The sequence below is a fragment of the Protopterus annectens genome, chromosome 4.part0 (genome assembly GCF_019279795.1).
Source record: "Protopterus annectens isolate FY-2018-M chromosome 4.part0, PAN1.0, whole genome shotgun sequence".
In the NCBI taxonomy this organism is placed as follows: Eukaryota; Metazoa; Chordata; order Ceratodontiformes; family Protopteridae; genus Protopterus; species Protopterus annectens.
This window is the reverse complement of record NC_056733.1, coordinates 1,627,775,914-1,627,803,578: the sequence shown is the minus strand read 5'-3', so window position 1 is coordinate 1,627,803,578 and position 27,665 is coordinate 1,627,775,914. Positions and strand designations below refer to the sequence as shown.

Genomic DNA, 27,665 nt, shown 5'->3' with positions numbered 1-27,665 from the left:
ATCACAGGGAGGACATGCAGACTCCACACAGAAGGCACCCCAGCTGAGGATTGAACTAGAGAACCTCTTGCTGTGAGGTGGCAACGCTAACCGCTGCACCACCATAGCTGCCCACGTTGCCCACAGTGAATAACACTTGTAATCAGCCAAGGCTTTTCACTGTGCCTTAGAATATATAAGTTTTATAATGTACCAACAAAGCAAATTTCTCTTCTCCCTGTCTTAAAACTGATTTTATTGTTTTTTGCTTAAGCGGCAAACTTCAGTTTCATTGTGAGTTTAAACAGTCATTTCTTTCTATTTCTTTTCTTTTTCAAGTCACAAACATGCATTTCTTTGAATTGATGCAGACTTTGCCTACCTACCTAGATAATCTTATTTGTATTGAATGGACTATGATTGGAAATGTCAAAATGTAACTCCGTCATGGCTTGCAACTGCAGGCTTTAGGATTCCCTGAAGAATAAAATTTGTTATGTTCTGTACACATTCTGTGTACGGAACATACATTTTATTCTTCAGGGAATCCACATCACCACAAGACCTTTTACATGGTGGAACTTTTCAGATGTCCTTCAAGGATGCATCTGCAGTCATAACATATGGGTTGTCCTGCCTCAGGCAGCCCTTCGGTCGGCCGGATTCCAAAGTCTGGGTCTGGCCTCAGCTGATGTCGCACTTTCCCGGCGCCAGAGCTGCCTGGGTATAAAAGCATCAGCCGACGCCATTTTCCTCAGTCTTTCTTGCCGCGCGGTGCCCGAAGCAGAAGCTGTTCGCAAGTGCCGGTCGGTCAGATCCAGTGAATTCAGCTACCAAAGACTTCGAAAAAAGTTAAGTACCCCGTTGGGGACTCTTTCTTGCCTCAGCCGATGTCAGACAAAGTAAATAATTGTTTAACTTGTGGGAAACAAATACCTCATAAGGATTTCCATTCCTACTGCCTTCCTTGCTTAGGCCCAGACCACGATGTATCGGCCTGTTCAGCCTGTGCTTCCTTCAACCGACGAACTCTTAGACGTTGGTCGGAGTTTGCTGAGGAATTTTTTGGGGCCAGTTTTGCATATAAAATGCCGTCGGAGACTCCGACTTCGCATTTGGTGAAAAAACGCAAGGACCGACACTCTCGGCCCGCGGTTTCGGCTGAAACCACGGTAAGGCCTACCACGAGTGTCTCGGTTTCGGCCGAAACCAAGTCCTCGGAGATTCCTACTTCCAAATCCATTCAACCGACCACCACGGCCCAGGAGGCCCCGGCTGAGTCGGCTACCGAGCTACCTACCGAAACCAGTGTCCAGGAAATGTCCGACACCATACCTTTGGACATTTCTACTCCTGCTTCCATGTCCATTAAGGCCTTTTCTAGGGCTAAAGCTGCTAAACTTTCTAAAGCTTTGCCTCCCAAGACTAGCTCCCAGAGACCTTCCTCTAGTTCTCAGATCCTCAGCCTTGCAGAGGACCTTATTTGTTTAATTAGAGGTTCACAACCTCACCCAGACAGGGCCTCTCACCCTCCACCGGACAAAAGGCCCTGGACTGACCCCTCTGACCCTCACTCTTCAGATGAGTCCACGGAAGGATCTGAGTTGTCAGACCACCAGGAGGAGGCCTGTTCGCCTTATGAGGATTCAGATGCTGAGGAATCTATCCCTTCGGCCTCCCCTCCTGAAGAGTTTTCCTTTGGTGAGACTCTACACTCCATGAGAGAGCATTTTCAATGGCAAGGTCAGGAATTCTCTGATTCTAGAAAAAGATTAAGGACCTTTTTGCATTTGCCTCAACATAGGCCCTTAGCTATACCTCCTGTTTTGAATGTAATTGATGATGTGTACAATGATGTCAGTACAGCCCCTGATACTCTCCCTCCGGCCTCTGCCAAACCTGATAGATACTACAGAGTCCCGGATTCTCATTTCCATCTGTATAAAGCCCATTCTGCAGACCCAGAAACTATTTCTCAGGGCCCTAAAGGGGTTGCGGCCGCCACTGCCAAAAATCCTCTACCCTCTGAAAGAGAGTCTAGAGCTTTAGAGAGATGGGGAAAGAAGGTATATACTTCTGCAACTCTTTCTGTCAGGGCATTAAATTGTCAATTTCATATGATACAGTACCAAGAGTATTTGTTAGATGAACTGAATAAGAAACTTTCTTCTCCTGAACCCCTTGACCGTAAATCCCTTCAGGATTTGGTACACAACTCACAACAGGTTAGTAATCATTTCTTAAAATGTGGCTATGATGCATTGGAGGCTTCATTTAGGTCAGCTATGACTGGGGCAGTTATTCGTAGGCATGCCTGGCTGAAGGAACAATCTTTGCCAGACCATGTTAAAGCTAAACTCCTGGATGCTCCAATGGAGAAACAAAATTTATTTGGCTCCTCTGCTCAGGAGATCTTAAAAAAGGTTGAAGAAAAGGCAAAATCTGTGCAAACAGTTAAGGATTTCCTGCAAGTACAACCACAGAGATTCAGCAGAAACTGGCCTACTAAGAATTGGTCCTTTCCAGACTTGGACAGAGTCCAGAGGGGCAGGAACAGATGCCCTAGAGGCAGAGGCCAATCGAAGGGCTCCTACAGAGGCAGTCAGTGGCAGCCTGCCAACCAGAGGAGTAGTGCAACAGCAGCAACAACAACTACTACACCAGGACAGGCTCAATGACTTTACTCTGATTCCGCCTACCAGGGATCAACTGGAAGCACCCTTGGGCGGAAAGCTGGCTTTATTCTCAAAAAACTGGCATTATATTACAAGGGACACATGGACACTGCAAATAATAGACAAAGGATACAGGTTCCACTTCCACACTTTGCCAAAAAGAAACGGAATGCCAAACCTTCCACCAAATCAGAGGGCAGAGGCTTTAAGGCAGATCAACAATTTGCTTCAGATGAAAGCTATAGAAAAGGTACCACTTTCAGAACAAGGCCAAGGATTTTACTCCAGACTATTCCTTGTACCAAGAAAAGAAAATCAATGGAGGCCTATTCTCGACCTGTCCGCACTGAATACTTACCTCATTGTGCCAAAATTCAAGATGCTGACCCTACAGCAACTTCTTCCCATGTTGGGCAAGGAGTCTTGGCTGGTGACTCTAGATCTCAAGGAGGCATACCTGCACGTCCCTATTCGACCAAGTTGCAGAAGACACCTCGGATTTCTTGCAGGATCAGAGCATTATCAATTCTCAGCATTGCCCTTTGGCTTATCTACTGCGCCCAGAGTATTCACGAAATGCCTGGCATCAGTAATTGCACATTGCAGACTTCAGGGGATTCAGATCTACCCATATCTGGACGACTGCCTAATACAAGTGGACAACAAGGGAAATTTGATAAAGGACTTGGCCTATGCCATCCACCTGCTACAGGCCTTGGGATACACAGTCAACATCCAAACGTCAAGACTTGTGCCATCCCAAAGGATAACCTTTTTGGGTGCAGATCTGGACACAACCACCCAAATGGCCTTTCTCACAGAAGAAAAACAAAAACAACTTCCAGATTACTTCATGATTCTGACAAGACAAACAGCTTACTGCAAGGAAAATCCTGCAGGCCCTGGGTTACATGGCATCCTGCATAATTCTGATACCACAGGCCAGGCTGCATATGAGAAAATTACAATGGTACCTAAGGAGTGTATGGTCTCAACACAGTCACAGTTTAGAAACCCTGATACCAATCATTCCTTGCCTTCAAAAGGAATTTCTGTGGTGGGCTCAGGCCTGCCAGTCCAACAGAGGGTTGCCTTTCAACAAACCAAAAACAAGACAAACCATCACCACGGACGCTTCAGACCGAGGATGGGGAGCACACATGGAGGACAAATGTATCTAAGGCCTATGGTCTCAAGGACAGCTAAGCATGCACATAAACCAAAAGGAAATGCTGGCAGTGATGCATGCAATCGAGGCTTTCAAACCCTTCCTCCAACAAGGCCACCTGTTAATAAGGACAGACAACACCACGGTCATGTGGTACATAAACAAGCAGGGAGGCACACACTCTTACCCTCTATGCCGACTGGCTATGACTTTATGGGAACTATGCCTGAAACTCAATATCCAACTACAGTCCCAGTTCGTGCCAGGAAAAGAGAATACACTGGCAGACAGCTTAAGCAGATCTACCATGGATGCACACGAATGGATGCTGCACCCAGACATCTTCTAACTCATAGCAAAGGCATGGGGAATGCCGGAGATAGATCTGTTCGCCTCCCCCTTCAACCATCAACTGAAGACATTCTGCTCAAGGACATACCACCCACAAGCTTGGAGGGTGGACTCTCTCTCTTTCAGCTGGAAAGCTGTAAAAGTATATGCCTTCCCACCTCTCCCATTAATGTACAAGGTTCTACTGAAGATCAGGGAGGAACAGCCAAGAGTGATACTGATAGCTCCAGACTGGCCAAGGCAACACTGGTATCCATTATTGAGAAGCATGGCTCAGGCAAAACCATGGCCTCTCCCCCTATGGCCTCTTCTTCTGACGCAGTACAATTTCAAGATCATGCATCCCAACTTGAAAACATTGCAGCTAACTGCCTGGAAAATTCCTTAAATCCCAATCAAACTGTTTTATCACAGAGAGTGAGGGACATTATCTTGGAAGGACGCCGGCCTACCACAAGGAAGACATACTCAGCTAAATGGAAAAGATTTCTCATTTGGAACACATCAAAAGGCTCAGATGTGACAGTGGCAAACATGACACATATCCTGGAATACTTAGCAGAATTGTTCCACAATGGCCTGTCCTATTCTTCCATTAAGATTCATGCCTCAGCAATTTCAGCCAAATACAATGTGGATCCACCTATCTTCTCGCACCCTCTCCTCAGACAATTTCTGAGAGGGATCAAAAATATTAAACCTCCAAGAAGACCCCCTCTACCTGCTTGGGATCTCAACTTTGTGCTGGAGAAACTGACACTTCCTCCTTTTGAACCAGCAGCATCAGCGGATCTACAGTTTCTGTTTTGGAAAACTGCATTCCTTCTGGCAATAACTTCAGCAAGAAGAGTATCTGAGTTACAAGCATTAATGGCAGTACAGCCATTTCTTATTTTCCATCAGGACAGAGTTTCACTAAGAACCAATCCTACTTTTATGCCAAAGGTGGTATCTAGGGTATCCTTGAACCAAGCTATTCACTTGCCTACGTTCTTCCCAAATCCACAGAATAGAGGGGAAAAACTGCTGCACACACTGGATATACACAGACAACTACGCTACTACTTGGACAGAACTAAAACTAGCAGAAAAACTGACCAACTATTTGTAGCATATGCTACTGGGGTGCAAGGAAAAGCAATTTCCAAACAGACAATTTCAAAATGGATAGGAAATTGCATTCGATTTTGCTACTCCTTTCATGGAAAGACAGTTCCTGAAAACATCAGGCCTCATTCCACAAGGGCCATGGCCACCACTACAGCCTTCCTATGAGGGGTGGCTACCAAGGACATTTTAGAAGCTGCTACTTGGAGCTCCATGCATACATTTGCCAAGCATTACAATCTACCTTTATACTCCAGATCCAGAGCAGGTTTTGCTACTGCAGTCCTGCAGGGAATCTTAACTACACCATCCTTTTCTTAGTACCTCCTCCCCCAGATTGGCTACGGTATTCTACCCATATGTTGTGACTGCAGATGCATCCTTGAAGGACATAGTACAGTTTTGTACCTACCATAAATGTAGATGTCCGATAGGTATACATCTGCAGTCAGGTTTACCCTCCCTCCTACCCCTCTGTGGTATTCCTAGGGTACTTACCCCTCTTTTAGCTAGCTGGGGGAATCTATTATGGTGTATTTGTTTGTATATACATGTATATATTTATATAATTTTGCAAATGTTTGGAACTTTTCTGCATTTATCCAAATTTAGCCTTCCTAGAGGGCACCTGGCATCTGGGGCAAGAAAAACTGAGGAAAATGGCGTCGGCTGATGCTTTTATACCCCAGACGCTCTGACGTCGGGGAAAGTGTGACATCAGCCGAGGCCAGACCTAGACTTTGGAATCCGGCCGACCGAAGGGCTGCCTGAGGCAGGACAACCCATATGTTATGACTGCAGATGCATACCTATCGGACATCTACATTTATGGTAGGTACAAGACTGTACTGTTAGGGTACTGTATTGTGCAGAAGTCAAAACACGCACTTTTATTATGCAGTTTTAGTCTTGTGTTTTTGTGAGCTAAAAAAAGCAGCTGCATTTTAGTCAGTAGATGGCACTGTCATCTTGTACATTAGTTGACAAATTAGCGTTCGTGCTTTTAACAGTGCTGTCCAAATGAACTGAAAGGAATCTAGGAAGACTGTGGGACAGATTCCAAAAGAGTTGCTGTCAGTGTAAGTCTGCCCTGATTTTGAAAGACTTGCTCTCAGTGTAACTGGTCACTTACACTGAGAGCAGATCTTTGGAATCGTGCCCTATAACTTCCATTTTGACTGACTTACTTTCCTTCTTTTTCCTGTAGCTACAGAATTTGTTCTCGGTTGAGTTAATGAATGGCAGAAAATGCTAATTTTCTAAGGAGAGACAAATTCATAAGATAGTTTATTTCCATCTGTCTATATCTGCTTTTTAGAGGCTATTAAACCTATTAACCTCATTTTGTGTTCCCCAGCCTCCATTTGTTTTCTGTTTAACTCTGAGCAAGTTGCTTAGTCAGATGGGGTAGTCCTGGGTTTCCCTTGGAACAAGTCATGTACCTAGTTGGTTTACCTGATTAGCAAGTAACAAAAAAAAAAAAGAACATGCCTTGAGCAATAGCGCTGTGTGCAGGTGTGTGTATGTATAAACATGTAAGCATAATACATGTATAATAGATACAAATATATTATACATAATATATATATATATATATATATATATATATATATATATATATATATGTATGTGTGTGTATATATATATATATATATATATATATATATATATATATATATGTGTGTGTGTGTGTATGTGTATATGTATATATATATATATATATGTGTGTGTGTGTGTGTGTGTGTGTGTGTGTGTGTGTGTGTATATATATATATATATATATATATATATATATATATATATATATGTGTGTGTGTGTGTATATATATATATATATATATATATATATATATATATATATATATGTGTGTGTGTGTGTGTACATGTTATAGAAAACTTAAGCCTTGTTATTACCACCTAGCCCTATGGATTTTTGTTTGTGTAGAACTTTGGTGATCCATTAAAAAGTACTTAATGAAAACCATTAACTTAACAACAACATGTTATTAACACAGTAACTGTTCATTCAAATATATAACCTCACCTGTTTTATTAAAAAAAGTACCCAGTTTCTTAATCTCTGCCAAGAGTAGCTTTACATTATTCCTGTACAACCAAGACGCATTATTAGGAAATTAATGCAGAGTTATTAAGTAGTATGCAAATATAGTTGAGATTGTACCTGTGGGAGAAATGTCTAGCTAGTTAAAAAAGATATAGCTGTACAGTTAAAAACTGTGGTAATTAAAAAAGTGATTCATTCAAAACCAAATGAAAGGAAAAGGACAGGCTGGGCATGAACAGAGATGGACAATATGCTCCATATTTGTTTCAGAAATTTCACTTAGGATATGGGATCTGCAGGAGAATGGGGAGACTTTTATGGAGTGGATCAAGTCTTAGGACGTGAAACCGACTTGAGGCAAAAGGTATTTCCTCCAGATCAAAATAAGTTTTCACTTCCTCATACTCAACATTGATTAGACCTGTATGGTATAACGGTTAGGCTTCCTGATTTTCACCCAGGTGGCCCTGGTTTGATTCCTAGTATGGGAATTAGCTACTCTTTTTGGGGTTTTAATACAAAACAGCTACTGCCAGTCAAGTAATACTGCTAAGCCTAATAGTAATAAGCTTCATAACTGGATCATCTTGGCAGGGGTGGGTTTGGCATAGTGATTTACCTCACAGATCCAAGGTGTGTGGTTTGATTCTGACCTCTGGTTATTGACTAGGCTGGTAATAATCCGCAGTCTGATAGCCTAGTATTTTCTTATAAACCATCATTGAGTAGTGCCCACTTTGGGATGTACCTTGGGAAGCATATCAAGCAATTGGAAAGACTAGAGTAGTTCTTAACTAAAAATGTCATGAGTTTAAAAGATCTGAGCTACCAAGAGATACTGGAGGCTCTCTGTCTATATTCAGAATTGTAGAGAACCCTTGGAGGTGTTCTGTGACTTGCTTGTAAGGCTGTAAGGGATCCAGTAATCTAAGAATTCTTGTACCTCCAAAATTCAAATGTCTTGCCATTATTAGGACAAGAGACCTAAATCTTCTCCAACAAATAATTATTAAAGAAAATGTGGAGGAAAGGGTTGTTATTCAGTACCTACACTGTCTGTAGAACTCACTTCCTCTTCAAATTAAGCAGTTTAATACACTGTCTGCCTTTAAAAATGAAGTGAACAGTTGGTGGGTATTCATAAATTCATCCCTGGTATGACTAGCCTGGCTGTATTTGAAAAGAGAGGCAAGGCCTAATGGGAGGGTACTGGCAAGGTAGAAACGGCCTAGTAGCTCATTTGTCTTGTAACTTCTACGATCATATAAGTAGATTACACTGAAACCATTCTCTGGGCTTAAACACAAAAAGACTTGGAAGGTGATGATGAAGGTGGTTACCAAGATGGAAGGGTGGATATATGTTTTAGTGCATGCAGATACCAGTGATCATTTAAAGGAAATAGCTGAAGTGGTACCAGGAAATACTGAGGTGTTGGCAGAGATGCCAAGATACTGGGTTGGGTGGACTTTTTTGGAAGGGTTACATGTGCCAGCAGTCAGTCAATGAGAAATGATTCTGAGAGGATAATGACTGGCTGAAGTGTTGCACAGTGGAGAAGGGCTCGGGACTGGTTGCATACCCTTGTAGATGCATACATAAAGGCTATGCACATAGACACACAAACAGCCTCACTGTACTCTTCCCTGAACTTCCCTGCATTGTCGGTACTCCCATAGTAATAAATGGGTGACCTCCATTTTCTTGTGGTGGTCACTTTTTTCTCCTGAGAAAAGGTTACTCAGCCAAGGGATTTTCTGAATCATTTGTCTGAGCAAATAGGGAGCTGCAGAAAACTCTGGGAAGAGCACATGGCTAACTAGCATTAGCCATTCCCTCGGACTGCTGCATTAGCAAGCAGCTCTGCCTGCAAGACTGCCCTCCACATTTAGGCCTCCATGAGAGGAAAACCTCAGTGGAAGAGTGGTCTGTGAGCAGGAGTGGCGTAGGATGATGGGAAAAATGTCTGAACTAAGTCTTCCCCATTGTGCTAAGCCTTTCTGAATCCTAGCAGTTGTATTTTCAAAAAAAAAAAAAAAAAAAAAAGTAATGATAAAACAGAACTGGGGATGGAGGGTTGGAAGTGTGGTGTTTTGTTAAATATGAAAGGTGGGTTATAATAATCTGAATCAAATCACTATGGAAAACTCCAAATGTTTAGATACACAGGACAGCTAAAGATGTGTTTATGTATGAAAAAGTATCCCAATTTAAAACTAATTGTACAAAAGATTGTATGCAGATATTGTGGGGAGGCGGGCCATAACAATAAAATTGAATAAAGGAATGCATTAGGTGCAGGAGAAAAGATCATTTCTGTGTAGACTGCCCAAATATTACTGTTAAGATGGATTCAGAGGAAGAGAGAGCAATTGCAGAAAGGGAAAATCAAGTATAATTACTTTTTTATGGAATTATAAGTTGATATAAGGCAATTAGAGAAGCAGACAAAGGGGGGGCAGACAAAAATAATTTTTTTAGATTCTGTGGAACAAAGAGTACGTGGACAACATGAGTGAAGCTCTGGAAACTGCTAGTAGCTATGAGGGTTTAATGCAGGCGACATATGGGAAGTTTGAAAATGATATAGTTCTATATGAGAAAAGATAAGTAAACAGACAAGACGGTGGAGAAAACACAGTTTATTTTAACATGTGAAGGAACTCCAATTTAATGTGATTAGCATGACGTTTTTCAGAGAATGTTGGGCATTTTAGAGCAGTTTAGAAAACAAGTGTCGAGCTATGTCTTACAAAAGACAGCGGATGCTTTTGGGAAAGACAACAAATGGAATGTTTATTGGGTGTAGTGGTAATGTGAATATTAATAAAGGAGTGTCTTGCAGTTAGTTTTTTTTTTCAGAAATATATAAGGTAAAAGTTAAAAGTGTGTGTAGCCCAAGCTGAAACAGCATTTATTGGTAGATGTGAGTAAAGGTAAGGCAAATCTGTATGTAACAGATTATGATCCAGTGATTAAAAATCTATCATGAATTACTGCAGGAGATAAGACCTTTCTGACATATAAGGACGATTTTTTGTGGATAAGAGATATTAAAAGCAGATTTTGCATGGTTGAAAAAGGAAATGGTATGAGTTATAGAAGGTACTGGTGCAAGGTTAGAGAAACACAGTTTAACAGAAAGCAAACAAAGGCCTGAGACCAGACGAGAAAATATATAAGGGAATTATGTGAAGTATGAGACTGATTTCATATTTTACAGAAAGCAAACTAAAGACTCTGTAAGGAGAAGAGAGTGCATGTAAGCAAGAATGAGTACAAGAATAGGCCATACTTGAAAAAACAAGCAGTGTAAATGTTGATTTATTCAGTGTTGTAACGGTGGATTTTCAGATCCTGGGTTTTACTTATGGTTTTAAATTAGAGAAGGAAAGAGTACAATTTGGGTAAAAGTGTTTAAAAGGGTTGAGATATTGCAAGAAATTGTTAGAAAAAAAGTTGTGTTTAGAGTGTGGGCTTATTTAAAATAATAATTGAGTAGAATGATTTAAAAAGTAAAATAGGATCTGGAAGAATTTGAGTTTGTTTTATAAGCTGCAGAAAGGTTAAGAGAAGTTAAAAGTGGCAGAGAAACAAGCAGCTGAAGGTAGTGCTCAAAACCTCATATTTTAAAGGTATGTCAGATTCATCTTATCTCACTGTGGAATTTTCTAACATATACAAAGAAGGGAATGAGAAAATGTATGCAGTGGGGGGCATTAAGATGACTGTTTAATAAGGATACAGGTCTCCACCTGCTCAAACAGAGATTATAAAATGTCTTGATTGTAGCAGTTTAGCCTGAAAGAATAAGTTACGGGTTGAAGAGGAAGTGGGAGGCATGAGTCCAGTATGAAATGCTAGAAAGGCATTTTGGGAATGAAAACTGTGGTAAGTAAATTACAAGTAGAAATCCAACAGATATGTGAACTTTAGATGCGACCAAAACTTATGATTGTTTAGAATTTGTTTACAGATATTAAAGATATGGGCTTTGAGGAAAGAATCAGGAAGTTGATGAACAAAGGAGGAAAGAGTAAGGATGTGTCTTTAGTCTGTTGCTGTTTGGTTTGTATATACTTTTGGTGATGCAGGGAGCAGAATAGTCAAGAAAATCACGGAAAAGTAAAAGTTTAGAGATGAAATTCCATTATTTTAGTATGAAATGCTAGAAAGGCATTTTGGGAATGAAAAAAACTTATGATTGTTTAGAATTTGTTTACAGATATTAAAGATATGGGCTTTGAGGAAAGAATCAGGAAGTTGATGAACAAAGGAGGAAAGAGTAAGGATGTGTCTTTAGTCTGTTGCTGTTTGGTTTGTATATACTTTTGGTGATGCAGGGAGCAGAATAGTCAAGAAAATCACGGAAAAGTAAAAGTTTAGAGATGAAATTCCATTATTTTATTGTATGCAAGTGGATATGATCCTTTCTATAACAGCATGAAATCTTTCAGAAAGTTATGGATATTTTTCAGAACTGTTTAGAAAACAGTGTGGGTTAATGTGGACTTTAGTTGTACTCCTGTATAGTTGTCCAGCTGTTTCATTTTGAATATTTGTATTGGTGCCAATTTGATCTTGCTTGAACCTGTTGATGTGTGATGCCACTTTTAGTTGTATGCCACACTTAAGTGGTATTGGTTGTTTTGCCAGTCATATGAGCATTTACTTGCCCCTTGACATGTTGCATAAGGCAAAAGCTGCAGTGGTCACTATTGCACTGAATTGTCTGACGTATTTCTCCTACAACCCTAAATATTGTGACATTGATATCCTCAGTGCTGTGTAATACATTTTTGGTGTGAGAAATGCAACACTCTGTCCCATGTTATATTAAAGAGAATTTGTTTTTAATTTTTGCTGTGCATAAATGTGCTTGTCTATCCCTGATATTTTTTTTAGAGGATTACTTGTATAATACAATAATTCACGAAGGCACGAAGTTCTCCCAAAAGGTTTATTAAACAACAGACCACAGCAGGAACCAACACTGACCTAGGTTTCGTCGTAAGACTTCCTCAGAGTGTTGGTAATCACATAATTTATACTAATCATTGTATGAATTGATTAATTACACCATATTGTTGCTCTAATTTACTCAGCATGTTTGTATCTTCTAATTATTTCACTCATACACTCAACTTAAAAATACAATACTATATATCCATTTAAACTTACACTTTTATAATAGTAAAATATATTAAAAATATATATATATGTTGTTGACAACACATGTATTATGTAAAAAATATGTAAGTGTGATGTAAAAAACATCTAAATTATTATGTTAAAAATCCTTATAGCTACTCCATAGTTACTCAACCACGATTCTGAACTCTAATGGATACTACCTGTGGTATTAATGATATAGAAAATCGTATTTAAATCATGCCACTGACCAATGATGAAATTCAATGTGAGACTTAGTCCGTTATACCGGATAACCATTAAATGTAATTATTTCCCCAGTATGTTCTTAAGCCTAAGATATGGTTTAATAGTTATAAATTCATTTAACCCTGGAGTAAAATGTGCATTCAATATCATCTGCCATTTAATTTCACAAACATCTAAATGGTATTCAGTTAACCTGCCCTGTGGATCCTGAACTAACTGTTCTAGTACACAAAAGGAAAATCTGTGGTCATTGTGTTCAATTGTGTGACGAGCTAAGGCATTAGTGGGTTTTTGATGTTGAATATCCAAGACATGTTCTTTGATTCTCTCCCTAAATTTCCTACATGTCTTTCCCACATAAAATGCCTTGCATTTGTCACATTTAGCTAAATAGACCACATTAGTAGAATGACAGTTAAACTTGCCATTAATCCTAATACTTGTACTATTTACTGTAAGTTTACATCCTGTTTTCATAACGTAGGGACATGTACTACATCTACCACACTTGTTTGTTCCTCTATTGCTGTTAACATAAGCATCCAGGTACACGTTACCTCTCTCAAAAATTTGTTTCAATGCTCTGTCCCTACGATAAATGAACTTAGGTTTATATGAAGTATAACCTTGAAACTCTTTTAACTTGTTGACGACGTAAACATAGTTACCATGGAAGGTGACATCCCCACAATATGTAGTAATGATTGCATAGAAAAAACACAGATAAATCAGTATATGGAAGAGTTTCAAACTTCTTACACAGAAAGTAATAATGGATGTCTCACCACTATATCGAATCCTAAGATAATCTTCAATACTACAGGAGATTATAGGCTATTCAACTACTCTAGTACAGAATTCAATATACATCATGCTGATATACTAGCAAAAGGTTTCAATTTTGTACCATGTAGAAGAGGTAATGTCGTTGACACACTTAGGGATTTAAAACTATTTACACGTAAACTAAATTTACTTTCTTATTTTGGATATAAAAAGAATGGTGAACAAGTATCTAAAAACACTGATTTACGTAAACCAAGTTATTTTATTCCACCTTATAACAATTTGGTACATATTTTTGAAAACCTGTGTGAAATGGATATTAGACAGTTATACAAAGATAATAAAGTAGTATGTCAGAGTAATCTAAAACAGGAACATGTGGAATGTATTCAACATATAAGTGGCAATAAAAGTGTACGTGTAATGAAGCCTGATAAGGGTAATGGAGCTGTAATAATGGATAAAGTGGATTATGATAGTGAAATGTTAAGGATGTTAGCAGAGGACAACTATGAGGAAGTGAGTTTAAATGAGGTTAATAGGGCTTATAAAAATATTGATTTATCCCTAGAGGATATGTTATATCAAGGGCAAATCGACGAAGAAGAATTTTTCTTCATGACAAACAAACACCCTGTGGTTAGTGGGATCTTTGGTATTCCAAAGATCCACAAAGGTATTAACAATGTCCATTTCAGACCGATTGTTGATGGTAAGAGAAGTAAAGTGTCATTCATAAGTCAGTACTTAGATTTAAAATTGAAAAATGGCTTAAACAGTTTTCCGTACATTACTAAAGATTCTTGGCACTTTTTGGAAAAGATTAGGAACATAGAAACACAGAATGATATCATATTTGTGACAATTGATGTAGTCAATTTATTCAGTGTTATACCACACGACATCGGTCTGGAATGGTTAGAAGAGCAATTATTGATTAGTGGAGTATATGAACAAGATCAGATTAATCTATATGTAAGATTAATGGACATAGTACTCAAGAATAATTACATTTTCTTTGAAGGGTACAGGTTTCGTCAGAGAACTGGGGTGGCGATGGGGGCAGCATGTGCCCCCATATACGCCAATTATATCATGGCATATTGGGAGAACAATTTTGTGTTTAAAAGTGAATTTAAACCATATATAAAGCTATTTACCCGTTTTCTGGATGACATTTTTATTGTATGGCAGGGAGAAGGAAATATTCTTGAGAGATTCATCCACTATATTAATCAAACAGTATGGTTTTTAAAATTTACCCATGAAGTCAATAGGGAAGAAATCAATTACTTGGATGTAAGTTTAACATACAACATAAATAAGAACTCTATATCATCAAAAATTTATAGAAAAACAACATTTTCAAACTCCTATTTGCATTACGACAGCTGGCACCCGGAGCATCAGAAAAGATCAATTGTCAAGGGACAATTTATCAGGGCAGCACGTATGGTCAGTGACGAGTTAGAATTTGATAAGGAAATTAGATTTATGATGGAATTGTTTTCCAATAGGGGTTATCCTAGGATTTTATGTGAAGATATTAGGAATGAAATATTTACAAAAAGAAGAAGTGGACAGATGGAGTCCATATTGAAGAGTTCATATTCTGTCTGCATTAATAATGTTAACAATCATTCAAATTATGACTTAGGGGACGAACACATTTTATATGTTATTACCTTCAATGCAGATACGAACACCATTAAGGATATTGTTGAAAAACACTGGAAAACATTCAGCAAGTTAAAAGAGTTTCAAGGTTATACTTCATATAAACCTAAGTTCATTTATCGTAGGGACAGAGCATTGAAACAAATTTTTGAGAGAGGTAACGTGTACCTGGATGCTTATGTTAACAGCAATAGAGGAACAAACAAGTGTGGTAGATGTAGTACATGTCCCTACGTTATGAAAACAGGATGTAAACTTACAGTAAATAGTACAAGTATTAGGATTAATGGCAAGTTTAACTGTCATTCTACTAATGTGGTCTATTTAGCTAAATGTGACAAATGCAAGGCATTTTATGTGGGAAAGACATGTAGGAAATTTAGGGAGAGAATCAAAGAACATGTCTTGGATATTCAACATCAAAACCCACTAATGCCTTAGCTCGTCACACAATTGAACACAATGACCACAGATTTTCCTTTTGTGTACTAGAACAGTTAGTTCAGGATCCACAGGGCAGGTTAACTGAATACCATTTAGATGTTTGTGAAATTAAATGGCAGATGATATTGAATGCACATTTTACTCCAGGGTTAAATGAATTTATAACTATTAAACCATATCTTAGGCTTAAGAACATACTGGGGAAATAATTACATTTAATGGTTATCCGGTATAACGGACTAAGTCTCACATTGAATTTCATCATTGGTCAGTGGCATGATTTAAATACGATTTTCTATATCATTAATACCACAGGTAGTATCCATTAGAGTTCAGAATCGTGGTTGAGTAACTATGGAGTAGCTATAAGGATTTTTAACATAATAATTTAGATGTTTTTTACATCACACTTACATATTTTTTACATAATACATGTGTTGTCAACAACATATATATATATTTTTAATATATTTTACTATTATAAAAGTGTAAGTTTAAATGGATATATAGTATTGTATTTTTAAGTTGAGTGTATGAGTGAAATAATTAGAAGATACAAACATGCTGAGTAAATTAGAGCAACAATATGGTGTAATTAATCAATTCATACAATGATTAGTATAAATTATGTGATTACCAACACTCTGAGGAAGTCTTACGACGAAACCTAGGTCAGTGTTGGTTCCTGCTGTGGTCTGTTGTTTAATAAACCTTTTGGGAGAACTTCGTGCCTTCGTGAATTATTGTATTGGTGGACTGGTTATTTGGTTCGTTTTTTATTACTTGTATAATACTTCTGCTGCTGTCTCAAGAGAGTTTACCTGTTTTCCTAGCATTGTCCTTGTAAAGGTTTTAATCTCCCTCTCTTTGTTGGCATGAAAGCTTTGAAGGGCTTGGTACGCAAACCTGTCTTATTAGTCAGCTCAGCTTAAGGTGACTAATGGTTTGGGTGCATGGAAGATGCCCTGAAGCTTTGGAAGCTGACCAGCTGTTATATCCTAAGCAAGGTATAGCTCCTTATTGTTTGGAATATACTTCTCAGAAGTTCAGGCCAAAACAGAGGGGCTGTAGCTGACTACGTTTGCTGAGAAGTTCAGGCCAAAACAGAGGGGCTGTAGCTGACTAAGTTTGCTGATGACTGTATATTAGGTACAAGCATTGAATCCCCAAACAATGTGAGTATACTTCAAGAGGGACTTAACAAACCAATGATTGGTGCCAAAGCCATGGACTCAGTCAATGCTAAAAAATGCATTATCATCCCCTTCAGTAAAAATGATATCCCTGCATACTGTCATATAAATAATGCCCTAAGTAACAACTCAGTAGTGACAGACTTGGGAACGCACGTTGACAGTAGCCTAAAATTTGACCAGCATGTCTCTGCTGTGGTAAGGAAGGCATTCTACTTTGCACACCTCATTAGCAAAGGCATTGCCTCAAGAGCGAAAGAGGTCATAATTCCCCTGTACTCTACCCACATCGGTCCAATAATTGAATGCAATGCTCCCTTTGGTATGTACCTTACCAGACACCTGTAGCAAAATGAGAGACCTCAGAGATTTCTAACCAAGAAAATTGAGGGTCTCCAGCATGTCATACATTGACAGATTGAAGTCACTGTCACTGTACTCAGTAGCATACAGACTCCTTAGAGGAGGCTTGTGAGTGGCCTACAGAGCAATCTCTGATCCAGATCCAAACCTAATTGAAATGCTGCACACATCTGCAAGTCAAGTGGGACAAGAGTCATCCACTCCAGGGACCTTAACCTGGCCTGTGACATAAATAGAACCTGCTGAAGAGACAGATATGTCTCTCAGAGGTAGCTGCTCCTTTGGAATAGGTTACCAATTCACATCAGACAGAGCCCCTCTATGACCCTGGTTAAGCATAGCCTGGATGACTGGGTAGAAAACTGTAATTTCTTGCCAGGGATTTCACCTATGACCCAAAAGATTGTATTCCTGGGAGCAAGCTTGAACACAACTTCCCAGATGGCATTCCTAACACCAGAAAAACAGGTTTATTTGACAAACTACTTCAAACTAATGGCCATCAAAACCCAGCTATCTGCAAGAAAAATACTTAAGCCCTAGGGTTCATGGTCTCATGCATTGTACTAATTCAGTATGCAAGACTGCATATGAGGAAACTTCAATGCTACTTAAAAAGTCTCTGGTGTCAACATTCTCAGGACCTGGAAACACTGATTCCTATCATTCCTTGTCTATGGGCAGAGTTCCTTTGGTAGGCAGAGGCATGCAACCACAACAAGGGACTTCCTTTCACTCAATCCCTTGCCACCCAAACCCTGAAACAGATGCATCAGACTGTGCGAGGGGGGTTCACATAGCAGGCAAATGCATTCAAGGCAAATGGAGCCCAGGACAAATTACCCTGCATATCAATCAAAAAGAAATGTTAGCTGTAGAGAATGCTCTGACAGCCTTCAAATACCTTATCATTCCAGGACAACTCTTGATAAAGACAGACAACACCACAGTTATGTGGTACATAAACAAGCAGGGGGGAACTCATTCCTACTCAATTTGCAGGTTAGCCATGACCCTGTGGAACACAGCCTGGAGCAACCAAGTGCACCTACAAGCTCATTTCCTGCCAGGTAAACAAAATTCACTGGCAGACGACTTAAGCAGAAGTCTACTGGACCCACACGAGTGGAAGCTACAACCCAACTCATTCAAACTTCTAAAGCACAGGTTGGGGACTCCAGAGGTGGACCACTTTGCCCCCCCCCAAACCATCAATTGAGCAAATTTTGCACCAGAAATCCCCACAGCCAAGCGTGGAAAGTGGATGCCCTGTCCTTTACATGGGAAAACCTCTCAATTTATGCCTTTCCCCCTCTGCCCCTCCTCTCAAAAGTACTACTCAAGATCAAACAGGACAGACCAAGGACAATCCTTATTGCCCCAGACTGGCCACGCCAGCACTGGTACCCACTCCTATGCGGTCTAACAGCATTGCCACCCTGACACCTACATCAGACCCCCCTCCCTGCTGTCCCAGCAGGGCGGACAGATTTTGCATCCACAGCTGCATACCCTGAACCTTGCAGCCTGGCTTATTCCGTGAATACACCACCAGCAACCCTCAGCAAACAGGTGATGGACGTTATCCTTGAGGCCAGAAGGCCTAGTAGTAGGAAATCCTATTCAGAAAAGTGGAAAAGATATTGTCCTTGGAGCCAGTCTCAAGGAAAGGACACAGCTTACCTTACCTCAAATCCTGGATTACCTAGCAGAGCTACTCCACAAAGGCCTATCCTTCTCATCTATTAAAATTCATGCCTCTGCCATCTCAGCTCATTATAATACTGAGCCACCTCTATTTTCTCACCCTCTCATCAAACAGTTCCTGAGAGGAGCTAACAATTTAAGGCCCCCGAGGAGAGCTCCCACCCCTGCCTGGGACCTTAACTTTGTACTAGAGAAGCTCATGCTTCCCCCTTTTGAGCCTGCTGCTGCAGCAGAGTTAAAATTCCTCTCTTGGAAAACAGCCTTACTTCTAGCCATCACTTCAGCAAGAAGAGTGTCTGAGTTACAGGCACTAATGGCTATGGAACCCTTCATTATTTTCCATGCGGACAGGGTTTCCCTCAGGACTAACCCATCATTTATGCCCAAGGTGGTATCCAGTGTGGCTTTAAACCAATCCATCCATTTACCAACCTTTTTCCCTAATCCTCAGGATAAAGCCGAAAGGATTCTGCACTCCTTGGACATGCACAGACAAATCAGGTTCTACCTTAACAGAACTAAACCTTTCAGAAAATCTGACCAGCTGCTCGTCAGCTTTGCTGCATGAGTAGAGGGCAAAGCCATTTCAAAGCAAACCATTTCCAAATGGATAGCACACTGCATCCATTTCTGCTACAAACACCATGGAAAACCTACCCCACAGGGGATCAGAACTCATTTCACTAGATCTACCTCAACCTCTACAGCATTTCTCAGGGGAGTCCCTACCAGGGACATCCTAGAAGCTGCAACCTGGAGTTCTGTACACACCTTTACCAAGCATTACCACTTGCCTATTTTTTCTAAAACCAGAGCTGGATTTGCCACAGCAGTCTTACAAGGCCTGATAGCCAGCACCAATACTTCTTGACTGCCTCCGCCCTTCCTCAGCTTTGGGATTCAACCCAAGTGTGATGACTGCAACAGTGAAACACGAAGAACATAGTGCAGTTGTGTACACTTACCATAAATGTAGCTGTTTGAGTGTATTCACTGTTGCAGTCCTGGTTACCCTCCCTCCAGCCCCCTGACTTTTCTATTCCTTCTACCTATCCTCTTTTTGGCCATATCTTATGGCAGTTTTATTTACTTTTTACTGGAGGTGTCCCACACCATGTAATTGCTTCCTATTTTGGGGGCTCCTGACATCTGGGGCAAGAAAAACTGATGTAATGGCGTTGGCTGCATGTTTTATACCCATGACGACCTGATGTCATGGAAGAGGCGACAGCATCCAATGCAGAAATCCCAAGACTCTGGTATTCGGACTGACTGAGGGCTACCTGCAGGCAGATAACCCAAGTGTGATGACTGCAACAGTGAATACACTCGAACATCTACATTTATGGAAAGTGTACACAACTGTACTTTCCAGGTGTGGCAGTCATGGAAACTTGCTGGGTGGTGCAAATACAAAATGTATGTAATACCCTGTGCATTGTACACCATCTGACAATTGATGGAGTGGAAGTCCTTCTAGCTGATGCAGTGTGTGTCACTTGGAGCAGGTGTGGCCTTAACGTCAGTGTTTGTGCAGTTCACGGCATCCAGGAGATCAGGGAATTTGACTATGTTGTAGAATGTGGGTGCAGTTTGTGGCACTCAGGAGATCAGGGAAGTGGCCTGTATTGTAAAATGCATAGTGGTGGTTCTGTACTTTGTTGTCTATGGAAACCAGATGTTTTCCTCTTCATGCACATCAAGGAACTGGTGTTGGATTCTCAAGCCTGAAGTCTTTGAAACTCCTAAAGTGTCCCCCTTCTGATGCTGAGAGGTCCTTTAAGCAATGTGTACTTTCAAGTAAATAATAGCGTTTTGGAAGGGCTCTTAGGTTCCTTTGGACAGTGCTGTAAAAATATAAGGTCCTGGTGGCTCATGGATCATATTTTGTAATGGTCTCTATGCAGCAATTCTTATTCTGATGGGTTGTTCCTTTTAAGTGTTTTTTTTTTATTTGAAATAGAATATTTTAGGACACCTGTTAATATGTAGTTGTGCCTGAAAGAAAAACAGATAAAAACTCCCCTTTTTATAAAACACATTTGCAGATGACATTTTATAATTCTTTTGAAGTCATTGGGCCCTTTATTCTTCGGGGCTGGAATCTCATATTATTTGATTTATGGTCACACATTTTGTGAATTCAGATCTGAGGCATACTGCATGATCATGTGTAGCTACTGGAACTAAACATACTAACTTTGTGGCGTATATTTCTTTATTTTGTTTTTCTCTTTTTCTAATAATGCTTTCTCGTCTGTGATTAAAAAAATGTTTGCTCAAGAAAGTACATGGTCAGTATAATTTATTTGCTGTATTTTTATTGAAAATTAAGTATGAAACTGGTAAACAATGAGCTTTTGTGCTGCAGCATTGTATTTTCTCTTCATCAGATTTTTTTCTCAGGTAAGGATGGAAACACTTGTGTAGTAAATGTTGAGTACTTATAAGGCATGTTCATCATGTCAGCAGCATTTTGTGTCTTCTGTCTTGGCTAAACGGGGCACATGTTCACTAATATGTATTTTCATAAATTGTTGCTATTTTCAACAGGTGTGCAGTTTGATATTGATTTAGCAAATAAAAAAGTCTTCATCAACTCCGACCATGATGTAGATGTTCTGCTTGAGACTTTAAAGAAAACTGGAAAGGCAACCACTTATGTGGCTCAGGAAGATGTAAAGTCTTAAAAATGGTAAGGTCTTGATAATGTGCATCCCATTCTTCCACCAATATCCTTTAACTGGTACAACATTCTTGCTTGTTGCTACTTGTTATTTTCTTCCTGTTTTCTACATCTACATTTCTTACAGTGCATAATTTTAGGAGAGATGGGTGTAGGTGGACTTCAGTGGAACACTTGTCAAAGCTAGGCCTTTTGTGATGAAGAACGAGAATTTATTATGAATGCTCTGTTAGACAAACTGGAACATTAATTGATTTTAAATTTGGAATAAGTCAGGATTGTTATTTCTTACTGTCAGTGTTCCTTCAAAAAGGAAAAAAAAAACTTAAACTATACTAATGTCTCCATTAAAAATAAAAATAGCTTCTGTTTTGTGGATGGATTGTCAGCGACTTCTCCTGACACCGACTGTCTTCACTGTATAAACAATGACACTGCTTTTAAACTGGTTGGGGGTAGAGGACATGGTGTCTCAGATGGTGAAAATGACATTAGTAGTCCTCTCTGCAGAGGTGGGAAGTATGAAGCTTGACTGTCCTGTTGCTATAACCCAGTGGCTAAAATCCTTCAAGGTGCCCACAAATGGCTGTCTTATAGCCCTGCAGGCTCACTCCGCTCCCCTACCCCCAAATTCCACCCACCCCAATACACCTGACCTTATAATTCCATAGCCACACCCCTAACACTAGACACCAATCAACCACCTACATTGCTCTTATCAGCTTACAATTTTTGGCACCTTTTTTTTAACCCAATCTGTTCAACAGATAACTGTCCCTCTCTCACCCCACCATGTAACTGTTTTTCAATTCAGCCAACTATCTTAACCTCTTCTTCCTTACATCTCTCACTATGTATAGCCACTGCTGGTCAACACATCTTAACATCCTTCTCCTATCCACAGGGCTAACCTTTCTATTGATATCTCATGACCTAACTTGTTATGAATCCCTAACTTTTGCTACATTTCAGCACCCCCTAAGACAAACAAGCCCCCTCACTCCTATAACCTCCCTAACTCACAGTAACATAACATCTTCTTCATCCTACCTTCTTCCACAGTTTCATAGACTATCCCATATTAAATATCACCAGTTGAGAAAAGCTGACCCTTCTCTATGTAAACTTATCAAACTGTCATTTAACCCTCAAAATTGTTTACTATTACATGGTGACATCCACCCAAACCTGGGTCCTAACCATACCACCCTTAATACTTCTTCAGCAAATATTTCTACTCCTCTCTCACTCCCAAAAAGCCCAGACTCTCTATTTGTAGGTCACCTCAATATATGTAGTGTAAATAATAAAATTAACCCAGCTACATGCCCTATTAGACACCTGTTCCTTTGACATATTATGCCTTACTGAAACTTGGCTTAAACCCACAACTAAAGACAATGATATTGTCCCACCAGGCTATAACATTCTCAGACATGACCGTCTAAATAAAAAGGGTGGTGGGGTAGCAATTCTCTTCAAATCTGAATTGAATGTTACAGTAGTAGATACCCATCCACCACCACATAATAATGCTGAAATTCTAACCTCTAAGCTCCAAATTAATACAAAAAAAATCTGTATATATTATTTGATCATATATCCCCCCCAGGTAATAACATCAGTACTCTTGAAAAATACCCTTAGCTGGCTTTCCATGTCCCTACCACAAGAAACCATACTCCTTGGTGATTTCCATATTAATTGGAATGGATGTACCATTGCCAACCCAACTACACATATAAATCTCTTTGGCTTCCAGCAAACCATTACCTTCCCTACCAGAACCCACAAACCTAGCAACAAACAAAGCATATTAGATTGGATACTAGTTAATAGTAACCCCCATGCCTATACAACAGGTATACTCCCAGATGACATAAGTGACCACTCTCCTACTTTCATTACTATAGTAACCCCATGCCTATACAACAGGTATACTCCCAGATGACATAAGTGACCACTCTCCTACTTTCATTACTATGCAAAAGACCCACTTTCACAATCCTCCAGCATTTATAACTACCAGAAACAAGATAGACTTCAACCCATACAACTTCCAAGCTGAGCTCAAAGCCTGCAATTGGTCATCTCTAAAATACCTAGCTCTTGACGATGCAGTTTCTTTCTTTAACAAAAAAGTTTTGCAAATCCTAGACCACCATGCTCCCACTTGCATTGTTAGAATTAAAAACAAACCAACTCCCTGGCTCTCCAAAGACACCAGGCTTAACATTCGACTAAGAAATAAACTGTGGTCCAAATGGATAAAAACTAAAAACCCAATTGACCACCTTAACTTTAGAAAACTTTGTAATACTACAAAAAATCTGTATTCCTTGACAAAAAGAACTACTACCTCAAACTCCAACAGACTCAACAGCAAAACCCACAAAAGTTCTAGTCAGGAATTAATAAACTTCCACCCAGGACAGTCCAAAACGCCCACCCCTTCAAACTTAACTCAAACTTGTCCTAACCAAATTGCTGACACGTTTAATAAATTTTTTCTCTGAAACAATTCAGTCACTAGCTAATACCTTGCCGCCTGCTACCACCTACAAACTCTCCTCACTACCCAACTTGCCCCAGACACTTAACCTCCAGCTTGTTCCAACATCTCTCATACACTCCCTACTTCTCAAACTTAAGCCACGTACACTATCAGCTGACCTCCTCCCAGCTGGATACCTGCAAGTTGCAGCTGGTGTACTTGCCTACCCTGTTTCTATCTTAATAAACAGAACCATTTCGGAATCCTATGTCCCATCCATCTGGAAAGTCTCACATATTATCCCTTTGCATAAGGGAGGTACCTCTAATGACTTATCCAACTTCCGCTCCATAGCCCTTCTCTCTCCTCTAGCTAAAATTATGGAGAGATGTATCCACCATCAGCTACTGCATCATCTCCTCTAAAATGAGCTACTAGTGGAGTGCCAACATGGTTTCATACCTCACCATAGTACTACAACTGCTCTTCTATCCTTTACAGACTGTATTACTAAAAATAGGAATACTAACCAGCTATCTTCTGCCCTTTTCATAGACCTCTCAAAGGTCTTTGATATGGTTAACCACCAACTATTGACAGGGATACTTAAATCACGTTCTCTTGATTCTAAATTAGTACAATGGTTCCAATCTAATCTGGAAAACAGAAAACAAGCAGTCCTGTGGGACAATAAACTATCCTCTCAGCTTTCAGTCACCCTTGGAGTTCCACAAGGATCAATTCTTGGACCACTCCTTTTTACTATTTTCATTAATGATCTGAAAACTTCCCTTCCCCAAGCTACATACATACAATATGCCACTGATTTAACTCTAATATGCGCCACATCTTCCCAAGCAGAGCTACAATCCAATACACAAACAGTCTTTACCCAAGTAGAAAATTGGTTCCATCAAAGGTGTCTCCTCCTTAACCCAAAAAAAACGAAATTATTACTTTTTACTCCTACACAGAAATCCCCCCCCATAAATCTCATAATTACATCAAATAATTGCACAGAAACTGCTCCCGACATCACCACCAAACTCCTGGGTGTAACTATTGACAACAGTCTCAACTTTAACACACACATAAATGCAACTATTAAATCAGTTAATAGAAAACTTGGATTCCTTTATAAAATTAAGCCATTTCTCACAGCCTCAGCTAAGATTTCCATTACTCAGACCCACCTCATTTCAACCCTTCTCTACGCCTCCCCTATCTATACTAACTTATCCAAAAGCAACCTAAATAAACTAGCATCCTCCTACAACAACATAGCCAGATTTGCCAGGGGTGCCCCCTTTCATACCCACCATTGCCATAATCTTAAATGTCTAGGATAGCTGGAAGTTCACAACCAAATACTTTTCCAGCAACTCATTTTTATCCATAAGGTCATACATCATCCTGCAAATACTCCCATACTCTGTAACCTTTTTAACTCCTATACAAATTTACCAACCCTAACATCTGCAAAAAAAGCTACAAGTAGCCACCATAAAATTCAACAACAAATCTGGTGACTGCCTGTTCTCAAATGCTGTTGGCAATACTTGGAACAAACTTCCAAGAGAAATAACATCCCTGACTTCCACCAACCTTTTCAAGAAACAATTGAAAATCCTCATTAAAAACCAATGGCAATGCCCCTGCTCAAAGCCTGACTGATACTAATTTTCCTATTTGTCTAATTACCTCTCAACTAAAAACTTTTTATGATATTTTCTCTAAGCTCCACATTGTCCTTGAATCAGAAATTTTAGTTGTCTGACTGCTTTTTGACTGCCTTGCGATCCTGAGGAAACTCATGTACAGTAAATGTTTTTTGTTATTTTTTTCTTAATACAACTGTAATATAACAATCTGTCTTCTATGTCTAACCTAAAACTGAATTTTAAAAAGTTTTTGCTTAAGCTGTTGCTATACTTATGTAATTTGTTTGTGTTGTAACTCTGCTTTTATGGGCTCTATGTATGTATAAAATTTTTGGTGTCGGAGCTTTTCTCCTCGGGCCTCTACTGAAAATGGACATATATCTAGTTAGACTAGCCTGGTCAACAAATATAAAATAAAAAATAAATAAATAAAAAAAGGTACCCCAGTCTCATTTGCTGCCTTTGTGACTAGATGCATTCTCCCTGCAGCTAAGTGCTTCGCTTCTCTTTTTCAATTTATAAAATATTTTTGATACAGTTAATGTTAGTGCCTGCCACTCTGATTGTTGTTGTGGTGTTCCTAGTTCTGAAATTTTTGGACTTCATATAACCCCTTTACTTATTGCATTTTCTAGGTGCTTCTTCAATGTTAGAGCAAAATAATTTTTTTCTAGTAAACAGCTACCTTATTAGTCATTGTTGTGCTTTTCCTGTTAGAGTCATTTGTATGTTGGGTGGCCATGGTGATGCAGCGCTTAGCGTTGTCACCTCACAGCAAGAGGTTCTCCGGTTTGATTCTCGGCTGGGGTACCTTCTGTGAGGAGTCTGCATGTCCTCCCTGTGATCGCGTGGGTTTTCTCTGGGTGCTCCGGTTTCCTCCCACATCCCAAAGACATGTTGTAGGTGGTTTGGACACTCTAAATTGGCCCTAAGTGTGAGTGCGTGTGTGCCTTCTGTGGAAGGTTGGGCACCGGGCTGGCAACTCAACACTGTAAAACTCCACTGCCAATCATGAGCGGACAAGGTGATCCGCTGTGGCGACCCCTAACCGGGAAAAGCTGAAAGAAGAAGAAGAGTAGTGTGTATGTTAGTCTGTTGTACAAAATAACCTTATTAGAGTGTTGGTGTGTATGGACTCTGAGGTATACTTATAGCTAGTGTTTAAAATTTGCTCGGGTGGTGGTGGTGGTGACCATTTCTTGGATCCCGCCATGGACAAGAAGAATAGCTTTAAGAAATGTTCTGTGTGTAGGTACAAGGTACACAGGTCTTATGTGTGTGGTCTACCTGGGTGTCCCCCATCTCCCTGTTCACTGTGAGATTTGTAAGGGTTTCAGTCCACAAGATCAAAAAAAAATCCATTGAGAAACTCTTCAAGCCCAAGAAAGAATCAGATCCATTGAAGAAGCTTGTGGATCTGACGTCTTCTTCCTCTGCACTGAAGCAACTGTAGCTCAAGGACTAGCTGAATCAGATGCCAACTTAGCATGCCCCTCTGGATGCTATCTTGTTGTAGCTGATTATTTTGCATTTCTCTCTCAGAACCTGTGCCCTCAATGCACTCTTCTTTCTTGGCTGTGGTACAGAGGTATTTGTCTCCAGCTGTGCTGAAACAGCCTTGGGACTTAGGAGTCTGGCTGATGGCCTCAACACCTGTATCAGATCTGTTAGCTTTGATTGTGTTGCTGTTGTTGAGGTTCTTGACTTAGTTTCTGATCCTCTCATCGGAGCTGTCAAACCTCCTGGTCCCGGCGTCTCTTCCTCCTGCTGAAGACCATCTCTTTGAAGGGGGGGTTGGATTCAGCAATTCGATTGACATTTTTGGATCCTAGTGAGGTAGGCTTGGCTATTTAAGTGCTGGGGAAGGATGGTTAGCTCTCCTACGTGAACATTGCATTAGGTCCCACCA

General features: G+C 39.9%; 1 protein-coding gene across 1 annotated transcript in view; it reads left to right on the top strand.

Moving 5' to 3' along the window:
* ATOX1 (antioxidant 1 copper chaperone) overlaps nucleotides 1–27,665 on the top strand; it is a 414,888-nt gene that overhangs the window by 174,990 nt on the left and 212,233 nt on the right. Inside the window, exon 3 of the mRNA XM_044069417.1 lies at nucleotides 21,469–21,610. Coding sequence (XP_043925352.1) covers nucleotides 21,469–21,605 — 137 coding nt within the window. The 3' untranslated portion in view covers nucleotides 21,606–21,610. The remainder of the gene's footprint in view (nucleotides 1–21,468; nucleotides 21,611–27,665) is intronic.